Source organism: Merops nubicus, unplaced genomic scaffold (genome assembly GCF_000691845.1).
Source record: "Merops nubicus isolate BGI_N331 unplaced genomic scaffold, ASM69184v1 scaffold5374, whole genome shotgun sequence".
Classification (NCBI taxonomy): domain Eukaryota; kingdom Metazoa; phylum Chordata; class Aves; order Coraciiformes; family Meropidae; genus Merops; species Merops nubicus.
Genome location: NW_008603672.1, coordinates 169,950 through 189,690, shown reverse-complemented (window position 1 = coordinate 189,690; position 19,741 = coordinate 169,950). Strand labels below are relative to the sequence as shown.

General features: G+C 36.0%; 1 protein-coding gene across 1 annotated transcript in view; it reads right to left on the bottom strand.

Moving 5' to 3' along the window:
- The window catches only part of LOC103771459 (voltage-dependent calcium channel subunit alpha-2/delta-3), a gene marked incomplete at its 3' end in the record, with an annotated part of 286,197 nt that overhangs the window by 97,241 nt on the left and 169,215 nt on the right, over window positions 1-19,741 (bottom strand). The window contains exon 5 of the mRNA XM_008938755.1: window positions 16,987-17,149. Within this exon, the coding sequence (XP_008937003.1) occupies window positions 16,987-17,149 (163 nt within the window). The remainder of the gene's footprint in view (window positions 1-16,986; window positions 17,150-19,741) is intronic.

Sequence of the window (19,741 nt, the reverse complement as noted above, 5' to 3'; positions counted from 1 at the left end):
ACTGTTCATCTCCAGAAGAACTCGAAAGATGTTGCCCTAATAGAGCTGTTGCCACAGGAGCCAGGCACATGGGGCAGTTACAACTGTCACTAACACAATCTAACAAAATAATATTGCCTACCCAGCAATTTCTAAGAGACCTTTAGCTGAGGAGAACTGAAATCAAAACCCAGTAATCCTAACAGATTACTCCACCAATTAATGTGACCACAGATACTATGATATTTCTGTATTTTCAGAAAAACATACTAATTTTCATATTTTCGCAGAATACAAATTGAAAACTATGAAATCTGAAAGATCATTAAGAAAATATTGCACCACAGAATCTTATGATGCCAGGGTGTGACTGAGACACAGGGCAAAGAACATGAAGAACCACTGCTAGAAACAGTTTTCCAAGTAGGAAACAGAAAACAAATGCTCAGAACATAGGAATAAATCAAAATTGAACAGACTCTAAATGTGCTAAAATTTCATTCCAGAGGCACAATTAGTGTTGACTACTGGGGAGAATCAAGAAAAAAAAAAAAAAAAAAAAAAAAGGGTTGACACCCAAAAAAAAAAAAAAAAAAGGAGTTTGACACACAACAAGAAGAAATTCCTGCACAGGCTGATGGAATAGTGACTATCAGCAACCAGGAAATCTAAACTTCTGCAAGTCTCAGGGCAGAGAAAAGTTGCAACAAACAATATAGTAAGCCGGTGGAACACTTCAAATTAGAGGAAAAGGAAGCAAATGTGACTGCTTCTAAATGAAGCCAACTGTGCTGTGAAATATGTAACATTCAATGTACCAAAAGGGACAATTCTAGCAGAGTTGTCAAAATGATACATGACAAAGGCAAGGCACAACTTTCACTTGGAAAGAAAAGTCATCCTTATGGAAGTTTCTCAATGACAGAGACCTGTTCAAAAATCTTTTCAAAAACCTTTTAAAACACAAGACCATGCAAACCTGTAAACTAAGATTTCACAATAAATGTCTCATTCCTATTGCTCAGATATTTAGAGAGAGAGGAATTATAGAAACAATAGTTATACTACATGGTGCAGTAAGACCCAAAAAATAATGCTTTGAACAGGGGATGTTCAAGACCTCCCTATTTTATCAACATATCACGCCTACTGCATAACACAAATGGAGGCATGGGAACTTTTAAAGAGAAACATTTTAGCGTGTAACATACATTAGTTGTACTGGGCTATAATAAAATAAACCTCTTCTGCTACATTCCTGGGAGCATCAGTATAGTAGGAAAGTGCAAGAGTCAGATACATGATAACACAGTTATCTATTACCATGACAAGTCACCACCACTCATCCTCAAATTAACGGTCCCTTACTGCAGTAGTGCTTTGTAATCCTTGTGTAGCACTTCTTCCTTGCACAAAAGACCGGTTTGCACAATGTGAGTAGAATGGAAGTTTTACTCAAAAAATAATTGGAAAAAGCCTCACAGATATGAAAACGTTCAGCTGGTTTTAAACCTCTGAAGCTAGCATTAAAACATACTGAAAACACTGAGCAGATGCACAAATGCATCTTGAGATGAACACATTACAAAATCAGTTATGGATTCTTAAACACTATTTGCTTCTTCAGGAATGTGCCAAATAAAAGCTGCAAGAAAGACACCTAGATAAACAAAGTATGGTGTAAAAATGTCTTTGTAAGCTTTTAGCCAAACAATACTTTGAAACAGTTTATATTCCAGCCAAGCATACTAATACTTAACTAGAAGAGCAAGACTTCTTTTCTTCTCACAAAACACAGATCCAAGAAAAATCAAAGAAGGGTCTGTGTTATGTAGCAGAATGGAGAGAAAAATTTTTATTGTATTCTGAAATGGTAGTCAAAATGAATAAAATATATCTTTGGAAAAACTTCTATGATTCTTTGTCAAATGTCAATCTTGTCCACTCCATACTTAACAAAAGCTATAACTTTTACATATGCTATTAAATCAAGTGTTTTTTCATATTCAACCCTAAAGGCTTTCGGAAACTCAGAACGAGCATGTCAGTTACCGCTAGCCTTACGGATTACGAAAGCTTTCCTAACAGAGTTCATGGAGAAAATAGTATGGAAAAATCTTTAAATAAAGCAAAATAAGCTGAAAACAAAACAAAACTCCTAGCATATAAATTCAGTCCATTAAAAATTACCTTGTACCAAGTCACGGGATATTTTCATTAATATATTCCACACTGAAAGATAGCTTTGTTGCAGTGCGCCTCCTGGAGACAGAGTTTTTTTTTACCTTTGTCCCCAAACATGGGTACACATCCAGAATTTTCCATCTTTCCCAGGTCGTGGTTGGCTTAGCCACCACAAGACCAATCTCCTAACACCCACTGGACCCCTGACCTGTAGGTATCCCATCTGTGTATCCTTACAGGACAATGCCTTTTGTAAACCCACCTCCCTTCCTGTTAAAAACCTCTGACCCCGAGGCCACATGCTCTTTCGCTTCTCCCCCTGGGGTGGGTGCTGTTTTCAGTGCCTGCCTCAGGTGGGTTTGTTTTTTTTTTTGTTATTTTCATGTTATTTAAACCTTTTATTTTGGAAGGAAGTGATCATTGCCCATCCCTCCTTTAATCGCCACTGTCCTCCTGTTCGCTGAAGAAGAACACCACGCTGGAGGCATTACTGGGGTCCCGCTGGGAGTCTTATCTTCACGGGCAAAACCAGCGGGTACATAAAAACCTCATATTTTTGAAAAGTAATATACCTTAGGTACTTTCCCCTGTTTGTTCTTTTAAGCCAGTAACTGAATGTGTCCTGATTCCCTAATTGCTTTTCTTCATTAAAATAATAAACACAAGTAGGTAAAGTTAGCACCTTAAAAGAGAACAAATCAATTGAAAATAATTTTTTTTTTTTTAAGGTATAGTACGATGAGAAAAGAGGGAAACCACATTAGAAGCTAATGATGAGCAAAACCCTGCAAGATATTCTCCACAGACACACAAAGTAACAAGAAGTACTGTCAAAGAACAGGCATATAATATTAATATCATGTTTAGGGCACACACAGAGCTCTGTATGTAGGTAGCTCTAGACATTAGATGTATGGTGGAGTTTTTGTTTGTTGTAAGTTTGGGGATTTTTTGATAGGCTCATATCTTTAAGTTACACAGTGATCACACAAAAATGGAAGAGTACCAAGAAAATCTCAAAAACCTTTTATCCAGACTCAAAATGCAGAGAATAAATGAAAGAGGAGGACACCTTGTATGGCTAAAGGGACTAAATTTCTTTGTACTTGGTGCAAGACAAAGGCAACTGATATTGGGATGTGACAATGATGCTCTAATTGATATTTCTTAAACTTCCTTGTAGGGATTTTATTCCTATTGTTGCTGAAAGAAAAAGAATGAATCTTTCTGCAGACACACACATTAAATAACTAATGCCTATCTTTGGGCAGTAACTTCTGCTTCAGGTAGGAAATTGATCCACAAGGCAAGAAAAACAAAAACAAAACACTTCAGTCTCACAAGAAGGAGGAATTACATTTATAAATTCCTTTTGGTGAAAGTTAAATTCAAACTTTTCTTAAATTAAAAAAAAAAAAAAAGTATGTCTGAATGGTCATTCATACCATTTTCTTTTTATCCTGCAACACAACATTTATTTCTTGTAAGAATTTTTCACCACTGCATTCCAAACTGACATTTCAAGCAAGCAACATGTTACCAATACATCTTTAGAAGTCAAATGCAGCTGGATGAGGCAACACTAATTAAGCTAATCCAACATGTTCAACTGTCTCCTTACTGGTTCTGCAGTTGTGACTGTCTGGGGACAGATCCCATAATTTCAGTGCCGACATGCTTGAAGTTTTTTTTTTATTCAGTGATGCTAATTCTAAACTGGTAAGATGACAACTTGCTTCACTTAAGGGATGTCTGGGCAAAGTAGTAATCTCCAGGATCTCCAAATGAAGCTGAAATAACTTATAGGACTTCTATTGAGACAAGCACCCCAAACACAACATGCCTCTGAATCAGAGATGTTTAAAGTAAGGACAGTAACGGCGCTTGGTTTGAAACTAGTTAAAAAGTCTCGGTTAACTGTATATTAAAGTGTACTCTCCGAGTTCAGTAAATTCTCTCTGATTCAAAGGGAGGTTCCTGTTGCCTTGCTTCCTCTTTGTATTCTGTCTAGAGATGCTTTTGCTTTTGTGTTTCATTTACTTCATTGTTGAAAATTTTGTCTTTGCAGTCCACAGTCTTCCCCTACAGTTCCAAGGGGTCACATGCCGTTTGTCATTTCAATGTAACTTCCCACAAAGTAAAAGAGGTGGGTTGCAGCAAGGTAGGACTAAATTCAGTCTGAACATAGAAACCTGAGAGACACTTTCTAGCAAGGCTGTGGGATCGTGATTTGCAGAGCAGGATGGCATGTTTTGCTAAAGTTTAGACAATAAGCACGGCTGAGGTTTTTCTCATAAGCCTAAGAAAATTCACAAAAGTACCTATCATATAGCAAATGTTTATAGGTAGTGAATTCTGCTGGCGGTTCGCCCAGACAAGAATGTAAACACTGGCAGAGCTGACGACAACAATTCTCAAGGCTGAGAGGGCACATGGACAGAGCGTGGACAGTGGCTTTTGCCAGTCTTTACTTAGATGTGTGAACAGGCTTGTTAACCTATGGGATTCGGGGGGCTGGCTCTTGTCTACTAGAAAAGGCTGTAAAACTTTGCAATAAATGGATTCTACGGTAGACCCCCTGGAATACTTCTCTCCAGAGCCTCTTCCCAACACAAGGCAGTCAGTGGGACCCTACATGAATTTTTGCTCATGAAACCTGAGGCAACAGACCTCTCTGCATTCACACTGAGTCCACTTATACAGGTACCCAGGTAAGTGTGGTGCAGGACCACATTGAGATAACAGTTTCAGTGCTGGAAGTCACAGAGCTGAACTGGCCTGGCAGCAAGCATGAGCTAATGAGAAGCCTTTACAGCAGGATTCATTACCTGCAACTCCACACTCTGCTGTAGCCTTTTAATGCTCTCAGTTGAGCCCTGATGCATACAGTGGATAAGCCTTTATACATTTCTGTATGGGTTACCTAGTACCCAGGCCCAAATGGACAGGAATAACCACATTAAACAGCTGCTGCTTTCAACTCTTCACAATGGGAGCTAAAACAGTGGCTCCACAGCTTCTAATCAGTCATCGGAGAAGCTAATACTCATCAGAGACAATAACACAGAAGAAGGAAAGATAAAAGGGGAGACAGAGTAATCTTATACCATTTTAGCACAATGTTATGTTATTGTCACATTCTTGCTTCTGGAAGCAACATGGAAGTAGGGGCTGCATCATGATTAACAGAGGTGCCTCATATCAAAAACCCCATTAATAGTGTACCTGAGATAGTAAGCATTAACAAACCTTCACTGTTTCCCATTTGTCAAGAGGCAAAGCCCAACCCCAAGTAACTAAGCAACACCTGCTGAATAAGGAGTGGTAGAGAGTAGGGATTTTTTTAAGAGGAAAAACTTAATGTTACTGTGCAGCCTGTATCTGACATCTAGTTGCCATGGTGATGCAGATGTATTAGAAACATACAGATTAGCTCCACAGCCAGAGACATACCGAATAGGATACAAGAAAGATAAAGCACAGCATACATCTTGTGTGGGGATGCCAACATTTCCAAAAGGCTTGCTGTTAAAGACAGAGAACTGAAAGGAGAAAAAAAAAAAAATCTGTGAAGATAAAATCCTTTACAAGAGCAAAGCAGCAGCCTGAGTAGACTCTGGGAATCAGTTTTGAAGAAGAATTTGAGCAAAACCAGATGGAACAAGTGCAGAAGCCCGTCCATCTTTGTCCAATAGCCAGTCAGAGTTGAAACAAAGAAAAATGGGAGGATAGGAAATACTCTGCAACCTTGACTAAATCAGTTAGACTAAGAAAGTTCCTTTTAATTTAAACAAAGACCAAAGGTAGGAAGACAGTGCAAATGCTGTTCTAGGGATCTTAAAACAAGCCAGGGGAACAGTGGTCCAGGACAATATGTTGCCATGACTATTTAAATAACAACTCCAGGATGTTGAATTTTCAGAAGCACAGTCCATAAAATCATATACCACAGTGACAGAAGAGATTTTATTTCTTAATTTCACACCTTGCAGGAGAAGGGATTTTACATATCTGCTAGCTTCAGATTTTAATCTTTCTGCATCACTTGAGAAATTATTTTTTTTGGTTCTAATATTCTAGAAAATAGGTAATCTCAACTTTGATAGCTACTTGGAAGGCATTGATAGGGAAGTATGACTGAACGATATTCATAGCTCTTTTTAAGTATCAAATTGAAAAAAACCCACTTAATCAGAAAATGGTTGTGGTTCATCACATTTCAATATATTTCAGAGAAGGCTCTATTACATACAGCAGACTTTTTTTCCTGTGTAAGCAAAACTTTTGATTAGAGTCTGCATTTATTGACTTGTAGCACATAAACTCATCTTTTACCATGCTGTGAAAAATCACACAATGGAAATGCCATTTGACACAGGTGATATTCTTTACCACTCTCTAAATTGTTCAAGCAAAACTTAAAAACAATTTGTGTAGTCTAAGATCTACTTTTGCAATGTGTCCAACACTCAAAAAGAAAACACGGTAAGCAGAAAAACAGACTAGACCTGAATCTCTTGTTATTAAAGACACTGAGTTCAGAATTATTCAAAGCTGTGTTTCATTCATACTGTTTGTAAATAATTTCCTGAAGTATTTGTGATTGCGGAGACAGAAAGATATGAAAGAAGGACACAACTGCAAGAAAAGAAAGAAAATGTCTTGTGATAGGACAGGGGTGATGGGTTTAAGCTAAAAGAGGGTAAAATTAGACTAGATAGAAGGAAGACATTTTTTATGATGAGGGTGTTGAAACACTGGCACAGATTTCACAGAGAGGTTGTAGATGCCCCAGCCTAGGAGGCTGGACAGGGTTCTGAGCTACTAGATCTAGTTGAAGATGTTCCTGCTCACTGCCGGCAGATTGGATTAGATGACTTTTAAAGGCCCCTTCCAACCCAAAACATTCTATCATTCTATGATCTACAACCTAGAAAATAATATGAGAGCACATACATAACTGACTGGCAGCTTTCCATACATACTAGTGATAATAATAATAAAAAAAGCTTTTTTTAAAAAAAGTTTAAATCACATGATAAAACCTATACTTTCAATAGTCAGTATATAAGAGGTGACAAGAGAGACAAAAACACAGTACTTGTGCACTACAGATAATTGTGTTATGAGCAGAGCTATGGGAGAAAAAGTCTTTTTCCACAGAAGAGTATCCCAAGCCTGTAAAAAAAAGACCAAATCAAATATATGGAGTCATGGAAGAATGCTAAATATGAACTCTCCACATAGAAAGCAATTAAACTGTGAAAATAATGGGAGCAATAATAGAAGTTGAACTGAAATACACAGGAAAATACAGGATATTTATAGTCACCTTCTCTCTGAAATCACTGAAGTCTAAATATACTTCGAGACTTCTAAGAAACTTTTTAATATTTTCTTTTATAAACATATATTTACTCAGTGATCACTGTTACAGTCCAAATGGTTGCTAACTCGTTAACATATTTCAAATCCAATGGCGTAGAATTAGTCTCATGTGGTATTAATTTAAGGAAAAATGAATTTAAACTATTATTAATGAAGACATCTTTATCTTTTTACATGTTATTGAACTTTTAATTGTATTTTACATTAATGAACCATTTCTTAAATATGCTGATGAGACAGCTTGAGACTCTTGGCAACATATTGCATGCCTTATGTTTGTAAGTTGAGTTGACATAAACCATATCTCCTGTTGACAGAAACACTTGAAAATATTCATGGACTTCAGCATTCATCACAGAAAACTCTGCAGTTATGGAAAGCATTGGTAAGTTCCCTTCCCATACTTCAAAAACACCAGAGCAGCAGCTATACCACAGTGTGAGGATGGAAAGAACAGAGAGATGACAGTCAGGCTTCTCTAAGTGAAAATTTATATTATTGCTTTTATTTTTCAAAGCAGCAGATAACTCTTGGACTGTGTAACACTGATCATCAGATTTTATTTTCTATCTTGGCCATTCTGCTTGTGTTAGTAAAGTCACGACGACATCATACACTAAGGCTACTACTTCATTATCTAAATATACCTGGATATGTATCTGATAATCTACAACCTAATGTAATCTTTTTCTTCGCCCCCTCCCCTCGCCCCCTCTTTATTCTTTTTAAGACCTCAAACAAAAAGGATTTGGAGAAATTAATTTTTCACAAGATCATACCCGCACTATTCTCCAGTTTCCCTGAAAAAGATCTTCCCCATAACATACCAGTGTTTCCTCATTTAACAGACAACCAGGCCCAGTGATGTAAAAAATGTAAAAGTAATTTACTAAGGCATCTGCCAATTTATGATAGCAGAGATTTTATAAGCTAACCAGTTTCTGGGCTGCTGATAGGTATTTGCTACAGACCAGCCAATCTGATAATCAGGAAAAAAAAAAAAGTCTTCTCAGTGCCAAAACAGCAACTAGCTGAATGCACATACTACAGTCTAATGTCAGGGGTTGGAAAGAGGGAACTGCTATTATGCAGAGATTTTAAAGTCAGTTATGATTATTTGACTTAAACCATATTGTTCACCTGCTACTCTCTCAAATACATTATAGTAAGGAAGGGAGACTCAGTCAATTATAAAATTCACAAAAATGTGGCTGTGACCCCAAAATGTATTTCCAAAGCTTGTGGCAGTGCTCTGAAATGTAACTTGCTTGATGTAAAAAAGGACGTGAAAATTCAGTATTTTATACTGATAAGACATTATGAAATGTCAGACAAAGTTGTAGGAAAATGCTAAGAGAAATGTATACTGTATAAATAATTTTAACATGAAAAAGAAATCAGTGTAAGCACTGTGCTAGAAGTTCATTTAACTTCCTTATTTTAAAATGTACCCATATAAGGGAAAAGCTGAAATATGGTTCAACAGTATAAGCCCCATTCTCTACTATGAATGAAAGCTGAAGAGTAACTTTACAGACCAAACACTTCTGAAGAATTTTATGCTCTATTTTGACATATCATTAAAATCAGTAGTAGATTCTCAGATATTTTCTTCTCCCTGCACAGAGCATACTTCCTCCCTGAAGTAGATGCCATCACCTTTCAGATGGGGCAGTTATTGATATCAAGTTTCTAAAAAAAGGAAATGCATCTGAATAACTATCTGCACCTACCCAAACACTGGCAGTTTAATTCAGCTTGAGCAACACACAGGAAAGAAGGCAGGTGCTTGAAGCACCTTCCTGGATCAGAAACCCATTTGTAGAAGACAGTTGTTATTGTACACTTCACTCTTACGAAGCTCACCCGCTACATCCTGCTTTTGCACACACCAATCAACATTTCACCTTGGGCACTTCAAAGACAGTAATCAATTCTTTTGACAGAGTCTAAGAACTCTTCCAAGAGTAGACATTTCGCTGTTTAAACTAATTTGAACAGTCATCACTGTAAACCAACCTAGGAAGAAAAATTTCCCAAACTGAGTCTGTTCAAGCCTATTCATTTGCACCAGCATGTTGCTTCTGCTCGTGTGTACCTAGAATGACTGGCATTTAAGTATTTATGCATTATTCACCCCAGGACTTGGAGTAAAGTGCAAAAAGGCCGAGCTAAAAGACATAGATGTCGGTTCTACACAACTCTGAAGTACAGGCTTCAGTCTCCCCACACAGAGCACAGCAGTTCAGGAAGCGTTAAATTTTAAGACCATGAAAATCAATGGAATGTAACTGTTTGTGGGGAGGTAGCACGCACTTGGTGCTGCGCTGAAAAGCACCAGATTGCTGAGCCAGGTCTAAAACTCTTCAATAGTCAGTTTAAAATGAGAAACTGTGCCTGAGGCTATACAATGGAATCTCACTGGAAACAAACTATGGGAAAACAAGCAAGTACTAAAATACTGACATCCAAAATATCATGTGTCTCAAAAGCCCTGTGTTGTATGCTGTACAAATGGAAGACAGTACAGAGCTGCAATCTAGCTGTCTCTGCATTGGAAGCAAAACAGAGACATTAACCTTCTGCTGCACCTTAATATATTAAAGTTCGTCAGATACAGGATCTGACAACTTAACTGCAGAACCATGCTCACAGAACTTTCTTGCATCCATAATATTTCCATGTAATAGTCCACTGAATCATGAATAAGCATCAACATCCTTAGGGGGAGAACAGACTGCACAACTCCCCTATATAGAATAGATATGCCTATTTCCTCTGACATTCACTAGAGAAGAAAATAAAAATAAATGTAAAATAATTAAAAGCGCTCAGAATTTGAAAATCTATTTTTTATATAGTAGTAAGTTTGGAGTCCTTGCTCAATGACTTTTAATAAATAATAATTAAAAAAAAAATTAAAAAATAACCAAGGTTTTCAAAGCTGCAGAATGCATTTACTTCCCCTGTCAGCTGTGTTAATAGGATGAAGCTTTATTGTCTAGGAAATATTCCTCCATAAAAGCCAGCAAGTAAAACAAGATTATATATATAGTAAACCAGAAAACTAGAAAGGACAGCAAAGGAAAAAATCTCCCATTAGTTCAAATCAACTTCTGTAAGCCTAGTTCCTTCCTATTGCCAAGAAAAATTAATTTTCTTCTCTCTTTTTTTTTTTTAAAGGCAAAAATCAGACATGTTGCTCAAGTTGCATCTGATCTGACTCCAGTGAAGAGATTATCCTTTCCCCAATCTACCTCTACTGGCACATGGCTAGCTCCTCCAGCATCTCTCAGAGATTAGTGTCCAGAGATGGTAGATAGATTCACACACACTCACCTGCACCCTCGTTCTGTCAAAATTATTCTATTTTCAAACAGTCAGCTAGGAAAAAATGCTGATCTCATTCCTTTTACCAAACTAGTTTTGGGAAGATCAATGAACAGTTTATGAGAGCTAATTTGAATGGGGCAGTAATACCCACCAACCACAAGTGGCAGGGAGCAGTAAATTCTTATCCCCCAATAACCTGCAGTTGACATACATCCAGTTGTGCCTTAAGACACTTCATAACTTCTTTATAGGTAAGTCATCCCAAAAAAAGGTAATTAAAGGCTTGTCATAATCGTAAGCACAAAGGAGATCAATCAAAAAGTGGCTCATGCAGAAAACTGAGATACAAGTTCAGGACTGAAAATAGGAGAAAGTAGGGTTTTGTAAGCAGGAGAAAAAATGTAATGAGAAAAGTAATACAATGTGCAGTTGTCACAGTGTTAGTACGGGCCTGAATGGGATCAAATCAGTCAGTGTGAGGATAAAACTATGCAAGTTCACCTAAGAGTTAGTACAAAACTAGGCCTGAATAACCACACTGATTGTTTGTCTTTGCAGGCAGACAAAGAAAGAAAGTGGAGATAGCAGATTCCCAACTAGGAAAGTAAAACTGACCACATTTTAAAAGGTATTTCATTTTTAAAAAATATTTAGAAAGGTTTACTCCGTGTGTGTAATATTTTAGTCCAGATCAATTCTGAAGGGAAAGCTATAGGTTAGATTTTTGAGACATAAGACTTTTAAGAAATAAATAATATTTTTATACTTGAAAATACTTGTAAAGAAGTCTTTCTTTAGCTCTTAATTTCTTACTAAGGAGTTTTATTAGTACTAGGAGAATGAGAGAGTAAAGCTTGCAAAATACAAAAGCCTGCAATTCCTATGGGAAAACAAGAAAGGTACAACAGAAATGTAATTTAGAAGGCAAAAAGTCCATGCATCTAGAAATTTCTGAAGAATTGAAAAGAAAAGAACCTGGGCTTTTCCCTTCCTACAAACTACAAATGTGAAGTTTACCTCATCATATAAGCAAAGACTAACTGCAAAGCTGAAAAAAGAGAGCTGTTTTCAGTTGATATTGAGATAATATATTTATTAACATCCTCTTGAATTTCTTAGGTTTTCTGCAAAGCTAACATAAGCAGATGAGATCCTGCCGTCTGTTACTTCTGGTACAATACTATGCTATGCTTCACTTTTAAACAGGTGCCATATATTAGAATTATCGGAGTGTACATCGCCAAGACAGATCTACCCTCACACTGGCTTTGGTTTTCATCTACGTTCTTCTGAAATCCATGTTTAGCCAAGTATTCATAAGACTCTTAAAAGACCTTGAAAAAACTGCTGAGTGTAAACTCAATAGCAGAAATGTCACTGCTGTCCACAACTATAGGTAAATATGAGGTGACATAGACTTAGAAAAATTAAACTGTTCTTTAGCTCAGACAACACATAGTTTGGACAAATTATAGGATGTAAGAAGTTAGGACTACCTACATTCTCACACTATAGAAAGGTAAAATTCTACGCTTTTTCTTTTAATTTTATATGCTATTAATATCTTCAAGATTGGATTTAAGTGTTCTGAAGCCTTCTTTAATCATCTCCTCATGTACATAAATCCATTATAGAATCCTACTTTTTCCTAGTGGCAATCCCACTGTCAGAAACCATGCTCCCTATGGGTGGTTGCCAGAAAGCCTTGCTCATACTCCAACTGCCTAACTTTTAATTATATGTCACATTCCTATGTTCTTCTAAATATACTACTAGCATCTCAGAAAGTAATAAAGCAAATGTTCAAACCATGTAAACTTCAAAGCATTAAGCATTTTTCATTATTATTCATCTCTTCCACAATCACTGTTTAAGATGAACTCTGATTGATATGTAGAGATATCTGAGTATCTTTAGAAGGAATATCTTTGGAAGTATATATGCAAGGTACAACCGAAAGAGTAATGTGCCCCAAATCACTTACATACTAAAATAATAGAAGAGAGATAAAGACCAAGAGATACAAAAACTCACATTAGTGCTGATATATAACCTCAGTAAATAGAAATTGTTAAAAAAACAACAGCAGCTGAATTAGATGATGCCTTATATACACTTGTTCTTATACCTGGACTTCTGCCTTAGAACTGCATCATCCAAACTGGATTCAGCTTGTTTCTGTACTTTCCAAAACAAAACCTTTCTTCTACCATGAAAAAATTTAAATTTCTTCTTCCCTTTCTTTTTTTGTCTATGAATATGCCTACATGATTTAATTCACTAAAACCCCTTTTCCCTACCTTCTGTCAGAAATGTGTACACAGTTGATAATTGCCAGTTACCAAATTTGTGAACAGAAGAAAAAGCTACTGTGTGCTAAGACAGTTATCATTTAACTTCTTACTTAATATTAATTATTTATTCATTGTTTAAAAGGATACTGCCTTGAAAATCCTGTGGCTATAGGCAATGAATACACTATGTTTAAAGAGAAGAAATAGAAAGCACTGGCAGATTTAGAATCCTGATGTGTGCTTGTACATTTCAAAAGGAAAACATTAACATAAGCAGTCATTTCCAGGAGAAAATGAAGAAGGCAAATTTCATCAGAATCTTCTGCAGTTCAGACGGATCACCAGCCTTTCTGTGAAACAGCCTAGAGCTGAGCAGGGTCTCTCTGAACAGACAGATAAGCACACTTCTCTGTAAAGCACAACCATCCCATTTCTTTTTCTGAATTCCTTCAGTATATGAACACTATAGGAATGTCAAAATAGTGTTTTCTTAGCCCCATAGGCTTTATATTCCAAAGATCAGTAACTTTTCTGGTTTTAAAATAATTTATAAGCCCTCCAAGATGTGGAGATATCAGGGGACAAAGATGTACACAAGAGGGAAAGGAAAAGTGTAAAGACACATCAATAACCAGAGTAGTTTTTTATTTTTAACAATGATGAGCAAGAGTACTGTAAATGCAAACCTGTGATTCTTTATTAAATTCACTAATTTACTTTTCCTTCTACATTTATAGTAGATGCATACAATCTATAGTCCAGGATGGCATGAGAGCGATATGTATGCTTACACATTAGGTTGGCAATCTTTTTTATCTGCTCTTCTTTTCCTTTTCAAAAGGTTCCTTGTTAAATTAAAATATTATAGTTTTTATATTTACGGTATATCATCTTTCTTGATTTAATCATAAAGGTAATGAAATTTACTTCTCATTTTATTTTCAGATTCTGAACACGAGAGTTTCCTCAGAATAGATATTATACTGGTGTCCTGTTGTTGACACCAATATTTTTAAGCCTTTTTATGCAAAGGCTGAAAGAGCCAGAAGATATATAAAGAACAGCACTGTATTTATGTCTCATGATTTTTAAGCCAATCTCATTTAGAGCCTAGTTAGGGACTGTGAACACTCACTTTAGCAGTTCTATAACTGAGAAGGATCACAATGATTAAGCAAGCTGAGCAGGCCAAAGTTTTCCCCACACAGTTCTAATTCTAGACTATGTATTATTTCAAAAAGAATCTAGTCTTGATTAAGGTCTTGGGGAGACAGACATAGGATGACACTCTTCTAATAGACCACTAACTATCTTCATTTAAAACAAACCCAAAACAAACCTCCCCACCAAAAAAGAACCAAACAAACAAACAAAACAAAAAATCCCACACAAACCCAAACCACCATAAACAACACCCTATGCCTTAACTGAGACCACATTTGTGTTGTTTACAAAACAATGGGACTCAGTTTCAGCCACTGGATCTTCTTAAACCTTTGACAACCAGATTATATAGCCACATATTAGTAATTAACTAGAGATCAACTAATTAATCCTTTAGTCATCTCTTGAATAAGGTGAACGGACAGAGTTCCTGGAGTCTTTCAGTTAAAGGCACATTTTTCAAACCTTTGACTAGTCCTGTGATGTTCCTCTGAAAACTTGCAAAATATCAATATCTCTAATACTAAAAAATCCCAAATGAAAGACAAACCTTAGAACTAGCTTACAAATAAAGAGTTCATTTTTCTATGCTGACTTGATAGTCTGGTGTGCAACGATCACACTTGTCTGTTTTCAACTGTGAGTTTGGGCTGTGTTTACCTAGTAATTCAATAAAATAAAACAATCTGGAAATGAACAACAGGCATTTTCTAGAGAAATGGTGTTGTGCAGACACTTGGTTGTAAACCTATCAATATCTACTGCCTGTACCCCCAGGCTAGGATTTAATTAACTTGTTATCATCCCTCTGCATTTCTGAAATGAAAAAATGGGCAACAAAAATTATAAGTATACAGGCCTCTTCTTGGTGAGATTAACACTTTCAGACATTATCAGTCTCCAAACCAAGACTATCATGTCCATTTGTAAAGAAAATGTCAGCAACAAACCAGATTTCAGCAGTTGGAATACATTTAAATGATAAAAAAAAAGAAGTTTTTTCTGCAGCTGCATAAAGTGATGATTTTGGCTGGTTTGAATTAGACAAAATGGAAACAGAAATCATCACAGAGCTCTATCTTCTCCATCTCTACAGGCAGTCCCTGTACTAGAGGCAAAAACAAGATGCAAGAAGCCCTTTGACTTTGGCTTTTAACTGTAATTAATCAACACATAAAAATGTGTTCTATATATAGTGGTACTACATATGTAACTGCAGGTCCTTTTGTTTTACTGCTCTCACTAACTCACTACTCAGGTTAGTGTACTTCTCCAGAAAAACATGATTGCCTGACCTTTATATCCCTTTGCAAACATATTTTTTCCCTTTACTTTTTTTTGCCTCCTTAGCGATTCTGAAATGTATTCATTTACAGACAAGCTCAGCTAAATAAATATTAGTTCTTGCACAAAATCAAACAAACAAAAGTTTGGTAGCTTTAGGAGCTTTAAGCATTTTTCTAAACCTTTTTAAAATATCCAGTATTAGTAATTTCACAACCTTTCAAATACTCTCTAGGAAGCATTGTTACTTTATAATCCCTAATTTAAGACACTACTGTATGATTTCTGGCTTCTCAAGGTTCTCAAGTCTGACTCATAACTTTGAAGAGAAGCTCTCATATCAATTGTTTCTCTTACCCAAACAACCTATTGAAATTAACTCCCCTTCCATTTGCCATTACACAATATCCTTGCATCAATTACCAGAACTGCTAGCCTGGAATATATTAGAAAGAAAGCATTTAATGTATTTTTAGCTGTCTCTTAGTATAGTTAAAACAAGGAAAAGGAACCAGATAATGAGATTGGGCAGCTCTCTACAGACCAATGAGAAACATACTTTAAACATCGTTCAGAAACTTTGGCGCTGTCCTTCTTAGCTTGTTTTGGTTTTGGTTTTGGTTTTTTAATACTGGCTTGAGAAAAATAAATAGGTGGGTGCTGCAAAAGCACAGTAAAATTACAAAAATCTGCTGTCTGATCAAAGGAAATTGGCAAACGGAAAATGAGTAAGCAAGTACCTGAATTCAGTTTGCATTCCCAATTTTTAGACCTAAGTACATCATTCCTAATATCTAATGTAGCTATTTGTTAGTGCTGTGATATCCAACACCTATGACAAATAGTCAGGGGAGTAGAAATTTTAATGTAGTTTATTCATACTAAATATTATCTGAAAACTCACAGCAGCTGTGCTTACAGCCATATACAGCTAGAATTATTCCCAGAAGCTTGAGAGCATAAAACTACTAAAATATTCCTCTCCCATCTTCCCTGTATCTTTCAAAGAGACTCCTAGCTCAGCAAAGGCAAAATGTAATTTGTGACAGTGCAAGATCTGTTCAACTGATTATAGAGATTCCAAGAAATCATTCATAAGAATAAACATACTCTTCCATATTCTATGGCAGAATTCATACAAATCTAACATGCAAATCATCAGCCATATTAAACAGCTAAGTTGCCAGAGAACAGAAAATATTACAAAACCGTCATAGTTTAAGCACTCTTCTGCTGAAATTTCGGTTTAATCATGAACTGCAAAGTGCACACAGGATGTGATCAACAGGTTCATTTTAAAAGCAAGGAAGTGCTCACGTTTGCCCAGTAGAATAACAAAATAAAACAAGTATTTTCTTACCCTTATTGTACATATTGGTTGGCACTTGGACATCACTCAAACTGATGTTCACGGGCAGGTTATTGAAGTGGTCATTTGGTACTAGAATGAACTCCTTCCCCAGCTCCACATAGTTGCCTTCTTCATCTCGTTCATTTATGAGCACAGCATTGAAGTATTCATACTGCAACAGAAACCCATATTCAGTGTTCAGAATTCACATTCAGCATAAAAATATGAGGTTTGAATAATATCAACTATCAACCCACTGATTAACATTTACATGTGTCTACATCTAGATTAGAATATTGCAGGTATTTTTATAATCTCAGAATCCCTATATACTGCTAGGACAGGTACATTTCTGAAACCAGATTTATCAATACATCCCAAGAAAACCCCAGATTACCTCAGAACTCTGGCTGCCCTGCAAATGTTAAGGGCAGCCCAACAAACACCCTGAACATAAACAATGCATGCACTATTTTTAATACAAAGCTCTCTAGATTTAAATGATTTCCTGGATAATTATCTAATGCTGAGCTCTCTGTTTAGCTTACTTCCATCAGTCCAAGAACTGCTATCTGTGTTGCCTTGACAAGCTATCAGTGTTTTTATTTCACAGGAATATTAACGACAGCTGTTGTTGCTTACCCCGTATGTGCTAACTAACATTTACTAAAGAAAAATATTTGCTTTATGCCGAATTTTACAAGTAGGTTTATAAAATTATGCATACTTTAATATGGATATATAAATTTAGCAGTGACTTATTTTGAACCAGAAATCATTGTCTTCCTGTTACAGATTCCTGAAGAGTAGTTAGCCTATTTTGTACAAGACCATAAACAGATAAGCAAAAGCAATTTAGATAAAATTATTGATTTCTTTACAACCTAGTTTAACCAGAAATTCTTCAAGCTTTGAGGGCAACAAATAGTGAAACTCCTTTTGAACCTCTTAAATAGCCTTAACCCTTAGCAACAGTTTGCAATGTGTTTTTTAATTGAAAGGGACCAAAGTTTAGTGTCTTTGAATAATCTCATTAGTATAAATATGAGTCTCTACCCTAACTATCCATTTGAGAGGAAATCAATATAATATTTAGACATAAATCTAAGTATTCATAGATCATATATATACACCTATACCATCTGTACTAAGATAAATATACAATACCACTTACAAAGCTAAAACAGACGAGCAAGAACAAAAATTTAAAAGGCTTTTCACAAGCACTCTTCCTCAGTGTGATATACAGCTCGTTCTACTAAACACGAATTAGTTTAAAAACTTATAGTCTATGACCTTCATTAAAAGGCTTGATAATTTAACCAGTACCTCAAATGGAGGCTTACTTGGACAGCAAATTTCCATGTCATTCTCTTTTAGCTTTTAGTTTATCAAAATGGCCAAACTATTGTTTGGATTTTAGATAAAAGTAGAATACCAAAAAGTTACTGTATGTTAGCAAGATTTTAAGAATCTTCTGCTTATGACAGAAATATTCAGACTCTGTGTTCCACATGCCATTAATCACATGAAACAAAGACTAGATACATGAGTATGGAAAATCAATTTAACTGAAATTAATCTGACACGGTTAAACATTTGACCTTAAACTTTGACTAGCTTATACTGAGATGTGCCAAATAATCTGCTGCATGTATCTCATGAATATATACACCTACTGAATCATGAAGTTCTGTGAAAAAAAAAAAAAAACAAAAAAACAACACAGTAGCTTGGTCTTTGGTTTTGTGTGTGTGTGTGTTTTTGGTTGGTTGGTTGGTTGTTTTTTGTGGTTTTTTGTTTGTTTGTTTGTTTTTCCTTTTTTTCTTTCTCTGTGAGTCCAGGTTAAAAAAAAAAAAAAAAAAAAAAGAGAGATACATTTTGTCTAAAGCTGTAGTTTCATTACTTAAGTCACTATTAGAGTTATCCAACACCCGCAGAGATGCTACCCTTCTCTAAACCATTTGGGGGATTTTCACTGTTATAGATATGATTCTTCTCATACCAAAACCAAAAGGATGAAGAAACGTGATTATTTCCAAGACACACCAGATCTTCCTCTATTTGGGAGATATTTTCTCCATCTCTGCTTATTATCCAGGTTTATCATGGATCATTAACTGCACTACATGCCTGCTGCCCACATGTGACAGCAGCTTTTTCAGTTTACCCTTTCTGCGAAAGCCAGAGACAGTTGGCAGAAGACCTGAAAGCCCAACTCATATTTCCCGTCTTAGTAAGAAATAGAATATTCCTTCCAGCATTAAGCCACGCACTAATGACTGTTGTAAAACGTAATTCTACCCCGGTTCCAAGGACAAAGTAAGCACTGTAGCTTACTTTGATATTACATTTTACACATGATATATTAGATAGTATCTAAGTCTGGAAGAAAGGCTGATACTCCATTCTCTGAGATTACAGTGATAAATAAAATTATAAATTTAATGCTTTTTTCTTGCCAGTCACCTCTCTTCACACCCCCTGGACAGCTAAGTTCCAGCAGGGCGAGGATTGTTTGATGCCATTTCCAAATCACTAGTTTTCTAGTGATCTGGAATTTCTTTTTCTTGATAAAGACATTGTTTTGTTTTGCTTTTTCTCTGTTGAACATGACATGACCTCCACAACTGCTGGAGCTACAGATAAACCATTGAGTTACTTTCATGATGTTTCCTGGCTTTATAAATCTTATCACAACCATCACAGAGAAATCAAAGGGGCTTCAGTTTTTCCTTTTCTTATTGAAGACCACCACTGACAG